The sequence below is a fragment of the Siniperca chuatsi genome, linkage group LG8, assembly GCF_020085105.1.
Source record: "Siniperca chuatsi isolate FFG_IHB_CAS linkage group LG8, ASM2008510v1, whole genome shotgun sequence".
NCBI classification, from domain to species: domain Eukaryota; kingdom Metazoa; phylum Chordata; class Actinopteri; order Centrarchiformes; family Sinipercidae; genus Siniperca; species Siniperca chuatsi.
This window is the reverse complement of record NC_058049.1, coordinates 18,788,582-18,806,880: the sequence shown is the minus strand read 5'-3', so window position 1 is coordinate 18,806,880 and position 18,299 is coordinate 18,788,582. Positions and strand designations below refer to the sequence as shown.

The 18,299-nt window shown below is 42.8% G+C and overlaps 2 protein-coding genes across 6 annotated transcripts; both read right to left on the bottom strand.

The window, feature by feature from the left end:
* Positions 1–3,052: 3,052 nt before the first annotated feature.
* kctd12b (potassium channel tetramerisation domain containing 12b) lies at positions 3,053–6,568 on the bottom strand. The gene has a single exon (XM_044205599.1). It carries the CDS (start codon positions 5,809–5,811, stop codon positions 4,960–4,962), a length of 852 nt encoding a protein of 283 aa, XP_044061534.1. The 5' UTR covers positions 5,812–6,568; the 3' UTR covers positions 3,053–4,959.
* Positions 6,569–11,089: 4,521 nt separating this feature from the next.
* znf711 (zinc finger protein 711) lies at positions 11,090–18,138 on the bottom strand. 5 transcript variants are annotated; one of them, XM_044205592.1, is made up of 9 exons: positions 17,824–18,138; positions 17,038–17,156; positions 16,641–16,722; positions 16,427–16,524; positions 15,245–16,081; positions 14,982–15,152; positions 14,660–14,851; positions 14,214–14,348; positions 11,090–14,039 (listed from the first exon to the last, which is right to left on the bottom strand). In XM_044205592.1, exons 4-9 carry the CDS (start codon positions 16,503–16,505, stop codon positions 12,859–12,861), a joined length of 2,595 nt encoding a protein of 864 aa, XP_044061527.1. In that variant the 5' UTR covers positions 16,506–16,524; positions 16,641–16,722; positions 17,038–17,156; positions 17,824–18,138; the 3' UTR covers positions 11,090–12,858. The 5 variants fall into 5 exon arrangements, with proteins under 5 accessions (XP_044061527.1, XP_044061526.1, XP_044061529.1 ...); XM_044205591.1 differs by having other exon boundaries at positions 17,038–17,153; XM_044205594.1 differs by having other exon boundaries at positions 14,982–15,128; positions 17,038–17,153; positions 17,824–18,125.
* Between the last annotated feature and the right edge of the window lie 161 nt (positions 18,139–18,299).

The window sequence follows — 18,299 nt, the reverse complement described above, 5'->3', positions numbered from 1 at the left end:
GTGGGCGAACCGCGTTGTCGTCAAGAGCAAACACAAACACAGTAGGTAGGGCTTGAGCTCATGTACGTATACATGTGCAAATGAACAGAAGCATGGAAAGCTCTTAGCTGACATTCACACACAACATGCACACACTCACTTCACATACATACATCACATATTGATGGAGAAGGCGGTGGTAGGCCTCAGGTTGCTGCATGCTATCTCCACTATATGTAGTGAGGTAATTAGCAGCAATGATGCTTTTCTCTATTAGCATGGACTTCTCCTGTCATTGCTGTCAAGAGAGGATGAGGGAGCCAAATGGCTTGTTTGCCTGCTAATGCATTTTTAACTGATCACAAAGAAGAGTGAGAAGAAGGCAGCCAATTAGATCTGAAACCTCACAGCTCTGAGTCATTAGCCTCGCACAGGAGGGTTGTTGCACATCTTCTCCTAGCAACTTCCCCCCCTCTGTGCATGTGTGTGTCTGTGTTGGTGCGCGCTTAGAGATGCCGCGTGGCCCCCATACCAACTCAGCGCTGACCTGCCCAACGCAGAGGCCCAAATTTCTCATCCAACCTGTCCTCTAAACGTCCACGTAAGCACAAACGCGAGAGGACAAAAACAAAACAGAGCCAAAATATACTAGCATACAGATCCAAAAGTAGACAAGGTATTGAGGCTGAGAAGACATAAACAAGCGCAGAACCACAGATGGTTGCAGCTGAATGCTCAGAATGAACAGAAACAGCAGCATACAGACAACATCTGATAGTACACTCAGTCTGAGATGTTGCGAAAATGACTCATTGTAGTTCCCTGTGTTGTGACTCTAATGCATGTGGTACGTCGATTCATAAAAGAGGATGCAGTCTGGGAACCTGGGCTGGTTGTAATTTAAAGGCACAGCTCATGATTCACATAAAGATGGGACAGAAAATTTAAAAAACTTCTGTTGGAAAATATCAGTTTGCCCCCTTACTTTAGATGTAATCATACTATAAATCAATATTGATCCCAACCATACTGAGTAATCCTGTGGATCTATATCTGTCTGGTGTAACTGAATCCCTGAGTGTTGACAGAGCAGACAGGTCGCAGAGAAACACATCACATCATGGCTTTGTTGAGGGCTTTGCTTGCCAGGACGATCCAGCACCTCTCCGAAAAACAGGACACTTCATGCTGGAGTTGCTCAGACAGAGAGATAAGACGGGAACACCAAATCCTTCCCGCTTAAATACTCTTCCAGTCCCAGACTCATCTCGCTTCCACCAGGTTATCTCTCTCTCTGCTTCCTTGCCCCATTTTCCACTCCCTTTTTCCTTTGACGTACATCTGTTCCTGTTCTCCTCTGCTCTCTTCCTTTCTTTTTCTAAATATGGGAAGCGATGACCCAGCTGGCTACAAGACAAGGGGATCATCCTAAGAGAGGAAAGCAGACCGAGCCAAGGCGTGTTGCCAAGGCGTGTCGCCTACAGTGACAATAGCACCACAGGAACAGACATGGGTCAAATCACTGCCTCAGGGTAGAGAGAGCAGTCTTGTACTCTCAGGGCACATTTCTTTTTTCCTTTCACGGCAAGTTTAATAATGAACTGCACAAGCTCACTGAAAAACTGTATTAACTTCAAACCTTGTGGTAGGAACATAGGAATGAAATAAAGGATTTAATTAAGTCGAATGTGTGCTGTGTGCTGAGCAAATAATGCAATCTGCTATTTGGATTTTTCCAAAAGACAGAGAAGCAAAATTTCATGTTAAATATCTTTATTGTTACACTCTGGAAAGAACAGATATACCACTATGGTGACACGACCAGAACCTGCTTCTTGTATGGCACACGAGCAGGCATGCTACGCATTTCAGTCACAAGTTTCAAAACAGAGCATTAAAAAAATAAAGAAAAACAAAACCCAAGCAGCATATTTCATCACAGCCTGGCCTGTGGACCTCTCTGCTGCTGCTGTTCAATGTCAGCGTGTCAACACTTCTCACACGTTTACTGTTGAATGTTGAGTCTCAAGGCGACTCATGGAGGTAAAGAGTGAGAGCGGTTTAGGACACTGATGCCTGAAATAGCACACATACACAGGCGTGTCTCTCCATGCTTGTGCTAATGACTGACCATGGCGCTCCCGTGTTGCAGTAGTGTGCCGGCAGACAGTGACAGAGGAATGCTGTCTGTGACTGTGTTTGTTTGGGCTGAAGAGACACTGCAGGCACGGTTATTGTCTCTGAGGATTTGTCATGCATTCCAGACCGCAACAAAAAATCATCTGTTTTCCAGGAAGGGAGCCACATAAATTTTTCAACAGTTTTTGTGAAGCTCATCAGCTATGCCTTTATCTAGGCCAGACTGAGAGCAGCTTTAGAGGTCTTATACTAAGGTAATTAACATGTGATAATCTCTTGGTTATACAATATATATGAGTCCGAGTTTATAAAACAATATGTGACTGCTTCACCTACTGAAACATAGCCCTGGTTGTTGTTCAAGTGTAAATTATGCCCACTTTTCTGTCTGTGGCTGCACTCAGTAAAATGCTGTTTTTATTGACAACACACACAAAACTTCTCTTTCACAGTCCTGGATTTTAGGCCCAAACTGTTTCCAAATTTTTATTGTGAGTAGTAATTATGTCAATTATTGACAACAAAATAAGGGTTTTGTAATCTGATTTAACAGCGCCTGTTATATATGCATGTCCTCATTTCTATCCTGGCTCTGTTTGCTGGTCAACTACTCGATACAAAGAAAAAAAGAGGAAAAAATTTGGAGAAAAAATGTAAAAGCAGATGGGAGGATGAGGGAGATGGTGCCTGAGGGTATCAGAGTGTTGAACATTTAATATGAAGTAGAGTTTATGTCCAAGGATATTTCCTTTAATGGGAAATGGTGAGATTAAAATTTAAATTGGTTTACTTGTGATTGAGTTGTATTGTCACTAAAAATTAAAAATTGAAACTGCAGTAACATGAGGGCATGTACCCCTTTCCTCATAGTTTGTCCTGAATGCCATTCAGTACTGAGAAACCATTTTGTTATGAATGGAAAATACAACCCGAATAGAAAGAAAACATCTTTATTTGACAAATCAGTTTGCCTTTTGCTGAACACTTTTAATTTCAGCACACACTGCAGCAGGTCTAACATATTGACTCAGATGTCAACAGTACTTCATCACACTGAAACACAACATTGCGGTTTCTAGACATTTCAGAATACATTTATTGTCACTGTCAGACATTCTGCCAAAACTACAACCTGACACCTTCTAGCTCAGGAGAAATCCTGCACTATACTGCCTCAGCGGCTGTTTCTCAACTCAAAATCCACTTTATATTAAACCCCTTATTCATCATTCTTATTACGGCAACTGCATTTTGGATATTTTCCTAACTGTGTCTGCATTTTTACATCATCAGCTGGAACTTTTGTTGGATTGAAGTGCCTTCAGTTTGTGTTTTAGTCTGAGGTATATGATGTGCATACCTTTCCTGAGGCTGTATCTGGAAACGACCCTCTTTCTTCACTCGCTCCTTTATAACTTAAGTTATACCCGCTCACTATAAACTGCCCTCACAATGCCCTTGCTACGGTGGTGAGAAAACATTGAGCTTTGGCTGGCTACAGTGTAATCCTAGCCTTTCTAATGGGTATTCACTTACAGTGAGTGAGAGCTACCATCAAATATGCAACATCTTCCACTAATACTGGACTGAGTATTAAGATTAACATGATTGTTTACAGAACACTCAAAACGTGATCCGCTAAGGTGACTACCACTTTTTTTTTTTTTTTTGGGAAACAACATGTAGTCATGGTGTAAGCCTGCCCCAAAGAAGCACTTCATTGTTAAAATGCTCTTAAATATGTAATTGAGCAAACAAATGCACAATTAGCAAAAAACAATAGAGCAGTGGGGCTGTGAGTGATGTTACATCTTGCATCTGCTCTCCCAGCGTGGGTGATTAAAATACTGAAAGCTCCATTGCACAACTCAAAAATCAATACACACTTCATCTGGCAACCATTTTTTTCCTGCCTGATATTTGAGCTTTCATCTTTTTTTTTTTTTATCAAAGACTGTTGCTTGTTGATTCGCCACACAACTAGCGTCTTTTTAAAAAGGAAACTCCACACTCCTACGATCTACTCTTCCCTTTCAAAATAAAAACTTCAATGCATCTCCATGTGGCTATATTATCACAACCCTCATTCATTCATAACAACAACTGAACAGATAAACTACATTATGGCACGTTCCCAACCACTTGGTACTGGACACATTTAATAAAAACTGAAGGAAATTAGATTTTTGTGTTACACTTCTTTCTTGTGCTGGGGCTGCTCACGTCCCTCAAGGCTGATAAGATGTCCAATTATTTGGTAATTTAGTTCAGATGAGCAGGAGAGAGTCCGATCTGCTCGAGTAAGCAGGCCAAGAAAAGCACTGTACATCACGGCCATTCTTTGAAGCCCTTTCCCTTATGCCCTTATGACTGGTTCAATAGTCATATAGACACACCCGAGGCTCTTATTTAACAAAGTTAGCTCTTGGATACAGTATTGTGCTTCACCAAGGCAGATGCAATATGTAGAGTACAAAAGGGAATAGTACATAGAAGGTATCAGTCTCTGCAGAAAAGGATTTGGGGTTGCTGTGGTTGAGGACTGGGGGCTACAACTAGATGGAGCGGCGGTTTGGGCGAGAGCAAAAGCTGGACCTGAGGATGAGGGGAATGGAATCGAGGGGGTGGGGGGGCAGAGCTGCAGAGAAGGTATGAAGAGTCAGAGCAGCTGCTGGGTAATGTTCACAGGATAAAAGCTGGAAACTGCAGAGAGATATGGAAGGGCACAACATCTACAGTACATCTACTGGTGCAGGAGCCATCAGAGAGAGAAGGACAGGATGGCTGAAGGCTGGAGAGGTGGGGGCGGGAGGGGTTACCGGGGGAACAAAGCCGATAGTCTCACTCACGGTAGAACACATATTCAGTGTAGCTGGTCCAGATCTTGTCGTCCGTCTGCTCATGGGCAAAGGCGCAGGTTCCTGTGGAATTACAGGCCACCATGTGGAAGCCTGCATCAGCCAGCTTGTCAAAAGCCTGCTCCAGAAAGGTGAACTTGAGATAGTAGCGGGATGTATAGCGCTCAGGGGGGCGGTCAGGGTCACGGCTCTCGTTCAGCGTTTCTCCAAACACCTCTTTGGCCAAAGAGGTCTTCCCACACACCATGATCCGTGCCACCCGGCGGAATTTGGCATCGGTGTGGCTGTCACGACCCAGGGTGTATGAGCCTCTGTAGCCGATAGTGATGAACCCGGAGCGTTTCCCATCCATGGCACCAGGCACCAGGCTGGCACAGGCAGCAGCAGCAGCACCCAGGGAGCTGAGGTTACGGGCTGTGTCAATCCCAGGTGAGGAGTCCTCTGGGTCGCTCTGACACCCCTCGTCGCCAAGGGAGTTCTGCTTGCTGATTTTGGGCGCCAGTAGCTTGACAAGCTCGGGCAGGTTGAAGAACTCAGCCTCCCTCTGCAGACGCCCACGCTCAGGGAAGTGGTCTGGAAGAACCAGCTGCTGGTCCCGCATGTAGTCCAGGATGTATCGAAAGAGAAAACCGTCACGGTCCACAAAGAAGCGACCCTTGGTGTCCCTGGCCAGTCCTTTGGCTGACTTTCGACTGAACATCTCCCATAGCAGAGATTCTGGCACACTTGTGAGGGTAGAATAGCGGGTTATGTACACCTGGCCACCAACATTGAGCTCTATAATCTCTGGGAAGGGCACCTCCTCCCCAGATATGCCACTATCTGGTAAAGCCATGGTTTACTCCTGCCTCACAGGTGCACTTGGATACAACTTTAAAAACTCTCTTGGTTGCAGAGAAAGTTCAAATTACAGGACTTGAAAAAGGATTTTCAGTGAAACCTTTCACAAAGGTTCCTGAGGCCTGTTGCCTGTCAAAGACTGCAGGTCCTGCTGCGGTGGATCGCCTGTGGTAACGGAGCGGCTAAACTGCAGCGCACAATTGGTATGAGCGCAATAAAAAGCTGGCCGCCACTATCACATCAAAGCCGGCAGAAACACACTAACACACAAACACACTCTCTATTCTAACTACATCTTTTCCCCATAATTACTAAAACATAGCGCAGAGTATTTCAGGCAGCGTTGAATGGAACCGTAATGTCCACGTCCTTTACGCGTAAATAGATGTGGTAGGCTATCCTGTGATTGAAAATCTGCTTTTGACACCAGTTCTATGAGGAGGAAATGCACAATTTGCACAACTGTCCATAACGACTTAGCTTGCTCTAATTGTGGTCGGTTGTCCTGGCGCAAACAGGACCAGGTGGCCCAACTTCAATTAGTCAATTCATAGTTGGTAAAATCAGTGGGTGCCCGAAAAACGTAAATCCACGTGACGAAGAAGATGTGGCAGATGTAGTTACACGCGAGGAAGGCGAATAAAAAGATCTCGGTCCTTTCCATCACGTTCAAATTTGCGCGAGGTGGTCAGCTGTTCAGTCCCTCTGCTCCTTTCTCGTGTGAGACTGTAACTCTGCTGCAACGTAACGGAGGATACAGCATTATTCACCCCGGTTAACCACGCCCACCCGCGGTGACGCATCTCTGCTGTGAGCCAGGTCAACAGATCCTGTCCTGCGAGAGCAGCGTAAATGGGCAGGTCCTTCACTGTATCCGCTCAAAGGGTGCATAGGTAAACACATTTTCCTGAAAGTTTCATTGAAATAGTTGAGCCAAATAAGTACACAAGGCCACAGAATCAATTGAAAGGAGCCTCATTTTTGCAGTTTTTTCTATCATTTTTTTTTATTCATACATTTCATAAATACACCTACCATAAATGGGAAGATAACAGTAACCAAAACTGTGGCCCCTACCTGCATGCATTGATGCATTTTTTTGTCAATGTGCTCACTTGACTAAAACAACTGACTAAACATTGAACTAGGAACAAAATAATAATACTGCCCAATTCTTATTTTGCTGGAGTCTTAATTGAAACCCAGCCACTGCCTTAGAAGTGGGTATGCATTTAATTTTGATGCATTTATTTTTGGGACCACTCAGTGATCAGTGCAGTCAGTGTCTCTTAGAAGGATGGGATAACAGTGACATCTAGTGAATACTCAAGAGGAAATGTTTTTCTCCTACAGAACATTAATTCTGTTGAACTATTGATTCTGATCAGATATATAGAGAGAGTTAGTTAAGTATTAGATGGTATTCTGGTTTATTGTTACTTCACTTGGATGCCAATCATGGCCTAGTATGCAACTTACACACGTTTTACGTGAAACCTCCAGCGCACATACACTGAGAATGGACCTTGTGAAGTTGCCGACATCCTGTGCTCAGCAGTTTTTAAACTCTTGAAATGAACACTACTGGCATATTCAGAGAATCTGGAATTTTCAAGGACGGAGAAGGTGTAGATACATTATTTTTTAGTACATTTTTAACTAGTTGATTGAATTTTTCTTTGTGGAAAAACCATATCAGATACAATTTATTACTCAGAGTTTTTTCTTAACACGTGTCTGAAGGGGAATCTTTAAGTATTCTAACAATGGAAACACTTTACTTTGACCCCCACATCCCATTTAGCATTTATAAGCACTATATAAGCATTTAATAAATGCTTTATAACACACTATAATGTAGTTGTGTGCCAACAACTAACTCCTCTTCTGGGAACGCATGAGTGGAGGCTGGTGTATAAACAGATGATGAATGACAATATAGTAAAACACAGATGTAATAATATAAAAGATGTCTTCATAGGAGATGTTATAATTGTTGCTTTTTCGAGAGCTTTCAACTGTATCATGTGTGTCATCCGTGTCTTCATCAGTGGATGATGTGGCCTCAGTTGTCATGCGAACTCAGTAGCTGTTGATTATTTCATCCATAGCAGTTTTCGAGGCTTAAAGGTTAAGCGTGAAAGTTCATTCTTGACCTTTCAAATAGCAGTTGACAAAACAATCCCAACTCAAGATCCAGATCCAGATGAGGTACATCAGATGACACATCCTATAGTCAAAGTGTAAACGCACCAATAGGGAGCATGGGTGAGTCAAAGAGACCTGCATATAGTCAACAGGTTGCCTGCTATTTATGCTTTGGGTCTCTCTCTCTTTTTCTCTCTTGCCATGTGTAGTCCACCACACAGTCCTTTCTCTGACTAAACAGCAGGCCAACTGTGCCAGTCTCCAAGCATTATGGCACTGATTTCCCTGAGGGCCCCGCAGTCTCCAGCTGGCTTGCAGCACTACAGCCTTGCTGTCGACAATTTGGATCGAACAACTCTGGTTATGAGGGCCACCATGGGATCTGGAGGTAATATGGCAGTGCTGTCTGCCAGTGAGACAAGTTGATGACACAGTCCCAGCTCCATTTGCCGTTCCCTTCACTGAAATATGCAAGAGCAATATGCTGTGTAGCACCAGAATCCTGCGCAGTCCAAAACAAAATATCCAAAATGATATGATCTGATGCAGAACCACATCTAAATATTTGGGGATTATTGTCAACTACTTGTCAACCTATGTCAGTTATTGAACATTATTAAATTACTGAAATATCTGTGTATGAATCATCACCTTTTCACTCACTGACTAAAATCTCTGCACATCAGCATGTGACCCCCGGTTTTTACTGGCCATTTCATCATTCTAATCACATCCAGACCATAGTCCATTGATCCTGAGGCAAAATGACTACATCAAATAAATTAGTCTGACCTTCAGCAACGGCTGGATTATCTGTGTACGTCTGTCAATTCTCATCACAGTGATGGCCTTCAGAGGCTGTTAGGTGTATTGCGTGTGTGTGTTTGATGCTCCGCTGATTTAAAATAGAAGAGGCTTGCAACCCATGGGAGAGAGATAGTGGTTCAGCGTACTCAGACAGGAAATGTGAAAAAGTACTTACTACTACTGCTGTTGCTAAATCTGCATGTATTCAGAGAGAAACAACCAGACATGCTACTCATACTGAAATCTTGGTTCATGCAGTGAGAAAGAAGGGTTACTTAGATAAGATTTTATGGATATGTCTGCATATTGATCTCTGCGTTTTCAGCGGTTTCTGCTGACAGCTGCACCAGTAAGTGATTTACAAGATATTCTGTGGGATCAACAAAAATGAACAGTCTGTTGCATCTATTTTCTCAGGTGTGTGCGGTGCCCATGTGAACCCATCTGCACAGCCTCATTTCCCTCAGTATGAGGCATCATACATCTTTCAAGACGGGTGACATGGAAGTGAAACAAGACATGACTGCAACACATCTCGTTAAAAGAGTCAAATCCCCTGTGAGTCCCAGTGCAGATGAAAAAGATGCCGTTGTTTATTTAATAATGAGAGTGAGTCAGAGGTGACAGCAGTCAATCTGACAGATGTACAACACATTAATGAAACTAAAGTGGACATTCAACGAGGAAGGCCGCCTCTTCTCGGCAGCCCCCACACACCCGTATTATTACTACCAAGTTTTTAATCGAATCAGTTTATTCCACTTTCTTCCTGACTCTGGTTATGACTAAATCGTTTAATCAACCTGTTTGTTTCCTCCTTCACTGAGGCCACTCCCAAACCAATCACATCCTCCCTATGAAATGTATACGACTTTGACAAATGTGGCTCCACAGTCATCACTATCTCATATTGATCTTTCCCTTCTTGGCTGCCACCGTTTCTGAAGTTTGTGGTCTGAATTTGAAGTAAGCACATTACTGAAATTGATTGTTTGAATCTGGGGAAATTACTATTTGAAATGTAGCTTTTTAAAAAGCAGTTTAAATTAAAATAGAATTGAGTTTCCAGATAGATGGCTGCTGTAAAGTGCCCCAACAAGCCACGTTATCAGTTTCAACACAGTGAACGCTTTCAGTTTGTGGCAACATTTAGGTACCTGAACTATGACTCCAAACTTCACATTTATTAATTTTGACCCCTGACGAAGATCTGACCGGGATCAAAATGTTGTCTATTTAACTAAAAGTGTGGTTTGGAGTCAGTATGCAGGTGTTATTCTTTTCATAAATGCTGTTCACCTCTGCATCTGTATGTGATGTATGAATAATAGGCTTTATTTACAGAAGACATTTTCACAGTAGGAAAAGCACAGGTGTAAATAATCAAATGAATGATGGCTGAATTCCATTTAGCTGCTTCAGTTTCAGGGTCCTGGTATTGTGCATGCTAGCTCACTGTCATGGCTTACTGGGACACTTGAATAGAACAGAGCCATTGTTAATGTTATTAGTAACACCTGTGGCTATTAGCCTCTGTCTAACATCCAGACACTAAGTAATTCAACAGCAGTACAGCTCAGCCTCCTCGTTCAATAAGTCCTACTTTTATACACAGGTGTGTCAGAGGATGAGCTGGGGATCAAGTAAAATTTTGAATTCCCTTTTACTAAGCGAGATAAAGATACTAAGATTGTTGGCCGCTGGAACCGCAGTTAATGAGACTTACAGGCACATTTCATTACTTCTCAGTGGTTGACTAGTTGTACAATCACAACAAATGTTGGAATTGTGCTCCAAGGATCATTGTAAGGGCTGCTACAACTAAAAACACATCATCAGACACTCATTAGAGGTTTTACAAAAATAAACAGACTTACTGAAGCTAGTTGTGGATAATGCCTGTTTCAAGTTCCCAAACAGGATCACAGAGTTATGGGTGCGTAATTATTATCTGCCCTGAACAATTTTACTGATCTACAGAGGCGGAGGACCTAAGGAGCAGGGTAGAAATGTCAAAACTACAATCTGCATCTCCTCCTTCAATCAGGTTGGCCTATAAACATACTGTATGAAATAAGGACATATGGAACAATATAATCTGTATTCTGTCCATTCCTCTTGACTAAATCTAAGGGACGATCTGCGATACAAATGTAAAACAACAGCTGACATCGCTTCAACAAAATACAGATTTGCTATAATCACACCTCTAAAATTATGCATATACCTGCGGTAAATGGTGATAAAATTGCTGACTGGGTCTTTAAGATGTCACGTAAAGGTGACTCCTTTTTGCAGGACAGAAAGGACAAAAAGCATAAAAAGATAATTGTTTATTTTGGTTCTTCCCCACCAGTAGTTTATCCACAGACTGAAAGAAAATATAGACTAAGGTACACGAAATGCAGGGATTTTTAATATATACCACAATTAATTTCATGGAGACAGCATATGTGCATACTTTAAAGACTAATGCCAATATGATGACCACTGACTTCAAGGGAATAATCCCATGTTTGGGATTGGGTTGGGTTATTTAGGACTGTAGGACGAGGGTCTGGGAAACTTGTTAGTGAGCACAAACAAAACACAAAACCCAATCACTTATCCATAGAACAAAACAATAAATGGTTTCACCCACCACTTTCAATGACAATTCAGTTTTGATGGAGTAATGGATCGTGCCCACTTGCTAGCGATAACACTCAAAACAATCTTTATCTTTACCAACTCACAAAGCTCTGTAATTGTTTATTATCTAGGGTTTTATATATATATATATATATATATATATATATATATATATATATATATATATATATATATGTGTGTGTGTGTGTGTGTGTGTATATATATATATATATATATATATATATATACACACACACACACACACACGTGTACACACACGTAATTAAAATACAAAAAAACTTATTAAAGTGCTTTCTACTGACTCAAACACACAATCTCTGAGAGAATGGTATTGATACAGCATGTTTGAGAGTTAAAAATCACTTGTTTTCTGATTAGCTGTGTTCATCAGTGCTTAAGGGATAAAGACCAACAGATGTAAGGCATGATTGCAATCAAATGGTTAGCTGAGAGAGCACATCTGTGTCATAGGTACCATCACACATACGCAACCTACAGTGGCAGTCAGATATAACAACTTCAGGGGTCATCAAATGTGAAACCAACAATCTGTCAAGTTCACATAATAATACACCTGTTAATTATTGACACTATCATAGCAGATTTCTGTATCAGAAATGTGTTGTGTACACTAAAGGGATATTATAATATAACCAACATTTCTCATTTCTCCTCCTTGTTAGACACTGCTGATCAGACCAGAACATTTCTGACTCAACTTTTAATACATATTTAACAGAATATAGCCTATATTAAACATGATTCATTTAATGGAACTCCAAGTGTTCAGGCTTGGGAGGAAAATCCAAAAGGATGGAAGTTCAACGGTTAGATTTATTGAGATATCTTTTTAAGGTGCGTAATGTGTGTCAACATCACTCAAACCATTTATGAACTCATGAATGGCCCTGCCCCTTAAAGACCAGATGACATTGAAAACAAATGTCAGGGTAAAAGCTGGTTAATTAGGAAAAGAGATACTAGTTGGTACTATGGAGGCAAACTTCTCCTGTACTCATTCCACATCATCTGAAGAACTGGCATGACGTTCACAAAGCACCACTTTCTGTTTTACAGGACACAGTCATCATCTTGCAGCATTTCAGCTGAGTGGGTATAAAAATATAGACATTTGAGACCCTGAATATATGTTCATATGTGATTTTCTGCAACAAAACAAAACACAATTTACAGCTGTCCCACTCAGTGTACACACTGTCTTTTTTAGACTTCACCCCCCACCTAAAACATGTTCTTGCATTACCCCTGGGGGAGGAGGTTAACACCCATTACAACACAGAACGGCAATTATAATGTTGTCGTCTTCATCAACAGCCTACATCCGTCATTTCTTTGTTAATACACTAAAATGACCTCTGGGTGTGTGACACAGATTTACTCGGGAAAGAGGAGTGTATTTGTGTGTGTGATGACATTACATCAACATGTCTTTGTGATGCCTGGCTATGTGCTGGCTCTTTTCCGAAGGCCTCCTAAAGCCCTTGGTGCAGTAGTCGCAGCGGTGGGGGTAGTCCTTGGTGTGAATGGAAATGACGTGGCGTTTGAAGCCAGAAGCGTCCGTACTGTTATATTCACAATACTGGCACTGATAAACCTTTCTACCACTGTGTGTCTTCATGTGCTTCTTCAGCTCAGCGGGCTGCCGGAAGCCTCGCCGGCAGCGCTTGCACTTAAAGGGGAGGTCCTTCGTATGTAAGGACAGGATATGGCGACTCAAAGTGAAGGTGTCGGGAGCGTTGAAGTTACAATGCCGGCACTGGTGCACCTTGTTGCCCTTGTGTGTCTCCGCATGTTTCTTTAACTCAGAGGGCCTATGAAAGCCTTTCTCACACACGTCACACTGATGAGGGAAGTCCTTGGTGTGAACAGAGATAATGTGTCGTTTCAGGTCACTTGAGTTGGTGCTCTTGTGCTCACAGTGTGGGCACTGGTGGGTCTTGTGGCCTTGTACCATCTCTATATGACGCTGGAGTTCCCGTGCGTCAGCGTAGGCTTGAGGACAGTGGCTGCACTTGAAAGGCAGATCTGCGCCATGCTTGCTCTTGATGTGAGTCTTTAGGTTGGACTGATCTGCACAGCGGAACTCGCAGTGTGGGCAGTGGTAGGGCTTCTCGCCTGTGTGGGTCCGCATGTGTTTCTTCAGCTCTGACGGGTGGCGGAAGCCTTTGGCGCACTCGACACACACATGTGCAAAGTTCTTACTGTGCACAGCCAGCAGGTGACGGTTGAGCAGACCCTGTTCAGCGGTCTCATAATCGCAGTACTTGCAGTGATGCAGTTTGGTCTCCCTGTCCTTGACGATGAGCTTGTCAGAGCCCAGGGGGCTGGACTCATGGTAGCGCCGGGTGTACTCAGTGTATTCTGGAGAGCGCTCACTGTTGTGACTCAGCAGCTTGTGACTCTCCAAGTGGTTGTGGAAACTAACCTTCTTGTTGGTAGTAAAGTCGCAGTCTGTACACTGGTACTTCTTCTTAAGCAGGTGGTCTGGGTGGTTCTTCATGTGGCATTTGAGGAAGCCTCGTGAGCGGAACTTCTTTCCACATATGTGGCAAGGGTAGACAGTCAAAGGCAACCCATCTGGCCCAATGATTACAGCTGGAAGAGATGGTTGAAAAGTAGAGTGCAACTTGAAATACTGTTAACAACCTTTTAAAAATGGTATTTAAAATGCTTATTATCAAATCACACAAATCTGATGTTCTGACACAACAAAAGTACCAAACGCCAATCTCATCATCTTATCGTCCCAGAATTGTATGCTGTTCATACCAGTCTGACATTGCCGTATCTCTCCTTTCTTCTTTTTCTTAGCTTTTGGTTTTAGGGCACGGTTGGCACCCTGCCCCTCTCGGATTTGCAGAAATGGTGTGGATGCTCCATTCTTCACCTGATCAATTGTATTACCTGCACAGACAGTTTATATTTCATTATCACTGGGATAGAAGACACGTTTCATTGTGCCACATGCTAAAATTAGTTATTTTAAAAATACAATAAAGTTAGCTCTATGGCACTGTCACGTTATAAACATGTAATATATACACAAGCAAAAACATCTCGTTGTGGAGTAAGTCATCTAAAAAGAATGCTGACGTACAGCAGCCTCCTCTTACTGATCTCCTTTCAACAGTCAAATTCTGAAAGTTGACACCTTCTACTATTTACATCCACACAACTTACTAACTGACTAAAAGCTGTTTCACAAAGGAACATACTGATGTCATCATCGTCATCATCATCACCACTGTCATCATCATCATCATCATCATCATCATCTTCTTTTGGATGGTTCTTGACTGCCATGTAGACCATCTTGTCACGGCCAACTCCTAGTCTGCCCGATGATGCAGCTTCCAGGTCCGGATGGCCATTCTGGTAATCATCCTCTGTTATTACCTCTGTTCCGCCTGGAAGGGGGAAAAATGTTTTACAATTCAATCAAAGCCATGATCTACATTCAATTTAACAGGGAAGAATCTACAGGGAATTTACTGAATTGTTGAAATGATTGAACTAATTATTTTTCAAGACACTTGCCTAAATCGTCGTCTGCTTCAGCTTTGAAAATGTAGACTTTGATGACCTCGGAGCCGTCCTCCTCTTTACATTCCTTGTCTTCCATTACCTCAGTGCTGATCTCAAGGGGAGTGTCTCCTATGTCCAGCTTCTCTCCCACCTCATCCACTACAGTAGCACAAATAGCCTTAGCTATCAAAAAAATTTGCAACAATAAACATGGCATTGCATAAGAAAAGTGTTTATTAATATAAGTTATGTTATCATATGGTAAGCTGTCTTACAGGAGATCATGAGGTAATCCTCAGAGCTGCTTCTTGCATCATCATCCTCATCTGTCTGCAAGGGAACAGCCTCAGTTGGCAGCTGTTCATGGATTATGGTCTCGGAGTTGGCCTCTGTCACCATCAAGCCCTCTGACACAAGCTGGTGGTCCAGAGTGTTGTCCTGGTGCTCAGACAGAAGCTCTGCCACAAACACCTGGTCTGACATGTCATCATGGTGGTGGTTTGAGTCCTGGATGAGGTCTGAGGTTAGGACATGGTGATGATGGGGGTCCAGTGCTTCCTCTATTGCAACCTCTGAGCCCAGAATATTCTCAGGCATGATCACACTGTGCTCTGAAGTCACCATGTCTTCGCTGTTCATTTCATGGGCCTCTACCCCTTGAGATTGCAGACTTTCCACATCTACCTCCAGACCTTCAACAACCTCAGCTTCTAAACCCTCCACTTCTACCTCCTCCTCAAGGCCCTCAACAACGTGAGCTTCCAGGTCCTCAACATTAACCTCAGTTTCCAGGCCCTCCACTTCCACCTCACCCTCTAGGGCTTCGACAACCTGAGCCTCCAGCTCTACCACCTGTGTCTGTAGCCCTTCAACCACCTCTGCCTCCAAGCCCTCTACATCTGCATGTAAGCTCTCTACTACTTCTGTTTCCAGTCCTTCAACCACCTCTGTCTCCAGGCCTTGAACCACCTGAGTCTCTAGGCCTTCCACCTCAAGCTCATGCTCCAGGAGGATGCCCTCGTCCGTCATCACATCAGAAAGAAGCATACCCTCGGGCACAGACACCACAATGTGCTCCCCATCAATGTGAGCCAGACCCCCCATGCCTGCAACTGTAAAGACAAGACGCAGAGAGGGGTTTATGACAAAGAGTTTCAAACTACAAAATGACAGTTGAAGCTACAACCCAGTTTTTTGCACATTATAGCTACACAACATCTTGTCACATGTTTGTGAAGGTGTATCACCTTCTTGTTGTTGGTATACAGTGAAAATGTCAGAATGACCATGTAATGTTACTGTGACTTTATTATTTAGGCTATGTAATGAAGCTAAATGGCATTTGCACTGTCAACTTTTATTTTCATTTGGGTGGAAAATTTGTGTTGTATTACATGTTGAAATTAAGTACCATTTACAATATAATAGTTATCTCCATGTCCTACTTGACCACCTACCAAAGTCTTGCATGATCATAGCATGGGGCATCTTCAGCTCCTGAGTGTGTAGCTCCAACACCCCTCCTCCTTGATCCATGTCTTCACTCAGAAAAAGACTGAAAATCATAGTGTACAATGTGTTAGCTGTTTTCTTTCGCTTAGTGAACATGACTAAAAATGAAAGTGAATGCAACAACTGACACTGCCACACTGGCTAGTATTCAATACATACCTTCACATTTGATGACAAAACCCTTAGAATAAAACCAATAAGATATTTGAAGTGCTTCCTTCCATCAAGGTAATCAATCTCTCTGACAAAGACAAAAAACAAACAATTGATAGTCATAAGCATTACGCTGATAATAGAAGAGATTAGAAAAAAGGTAATGAATTAGTCTAAGTGTTGTAAAAATATTTAAAAACTAAATTTCTACATGGGTTCAGATTTATAATAAGGGCACTGGTGCTGCCACAAATAATGTCCTCTGTATGAGTACAATACACAAGGGAGAACAACACTGCTGCCACTAAGAAGGGGGGTAGTTGTGTTGTTGACCACTGGCTCCATCCATTGCCTATCAAGAGTACTACAGGCAGCTTCAATCTGAGGACATATAGCTATACACCTGGAGTTGGTTGAGCCTGATGGCTGGAGCCCAGCCGAGACAAAGGGATGTCCCGTTCAGTGTGCAGGAGGACGAGCTCACAGGCAGCGGCTCTGATCGCTCTTGGAAGATGAGTCCTGCTTGTTTTTGTGGGATGAAATGCATTGTTGTCACATGTCGGTTCAAAATAAGCCAAATATGTCATATCTGCAATGGTCTGTAGTGACGTTATGGGTCCCTGATTTCCACGGATCTATCATTTTGGGATAAAACTAACACTGTGCTGCCACAGCTATCGTTTTTAAAAAAGTATTGTACTCTGGACTTTTTGCCCAAAACTACACATGTTCAGAGTTTATGGGCGCCAATGAAAGTACCGCAGACGTTATGCAATGCATACTAGGGCGGCTACCGCCCTCCACCCACCAGAGCTAACTAGCAAGCAAGCTAGGGCTGTTCCTCCGAGCGCCATTTTGTTATAGCATAATGGCTAATTCAAGGAATGCAACAACCGATCTTATTTGACCATTTAAGTACCAACTTCACACGACGATACACTGTTAATACAGTTCTTAGCATAAGCAACAAACCAATATGCCTCAAAATATATTTTCTTTGCATGTCGCTCCAATCTGCACGACGACGGCCGTCCGTTCGGCTAGCTAGCTTGCTAAGCTAGGTGAAGCAGCTTGTGCCGTATTATCTTCCATGTTGTTTTTCGAAAAGGCTGAAAGAGGCCCGCTACGGCCGACTGGGCCCTTGCGTCTTATTCCACATGCCTTTATAACCGATTCAAAATAATTTTACCTGATAACGTCGTCTTCTGACTCTATCGGTGTTTCTCCCCCTTCTCAAATTTGTCTGTTATTGTTTTGGTTTATTTTTGACGGTAAGCTAAGTGCGGCCTGCAGTTTTGGATCCCCGGGCACCCTTTGCTAGGCCTCGGCCAATCAGCTTGCTTCCTGACAAGCAGAGGGAGGGCGGGGGGCAGACAATGCGTGGCCTCGTTTACCGCTGATCCCTTACTATTTGCGTCATGCATAAGAAAGCAGAGTTACAGTAACATTAACACAGACATTATCTTAATGGGAACACATTTACTCCCGGCTCAGACACAAAATTCAAACGTTATCACCCCGAGAAATATTTATTTTTAATGTGGTTGCAGACTGCTCTCAACACTTTGTATGCACCGATAAGGCCTGTAGGCCATTTTGTCTCAATGGGTGGGTAGCGTCGAGCAGTCATTTGTGAAGCGTTTGGTCACGCACCCAGGAAATATC

What these genes read in the sequence shown, in the direction of transcription:
- kctd12b (XM_044205599.1), bottom strand. Translation starts at nt 5,811, where the DNA reads ATGGCTTTACCAGATAGTGGCATATCTGGGGAGGAGGTGCCCTTCCCA.
- znf711 (XM_044205592.1), bottom strand. Translation starts at nt 16,505, where the DNA reads ATGGATCAAGGAGGAGGGGTGTTGGAGCTACACACTCAGGAGCTGAAG. An exon ending in GGATTACCTCATGATCTCCT is followed by an intron (nt 15,153 to 15,244) that starts GTAAGACAGCTT and finishes TTTTTTTGATAG; the next exon opens with CTAAGGCTATTTGTGCTACT. An exon ending in TGATGACGATGATGACATCA is followed by an intron (nt 14,349 to 14,659) that starts GTATGTTCCTTT and finishes CTGTCTGTGCAG; the next exon opens with GTAATACAATTGATCAGGTG.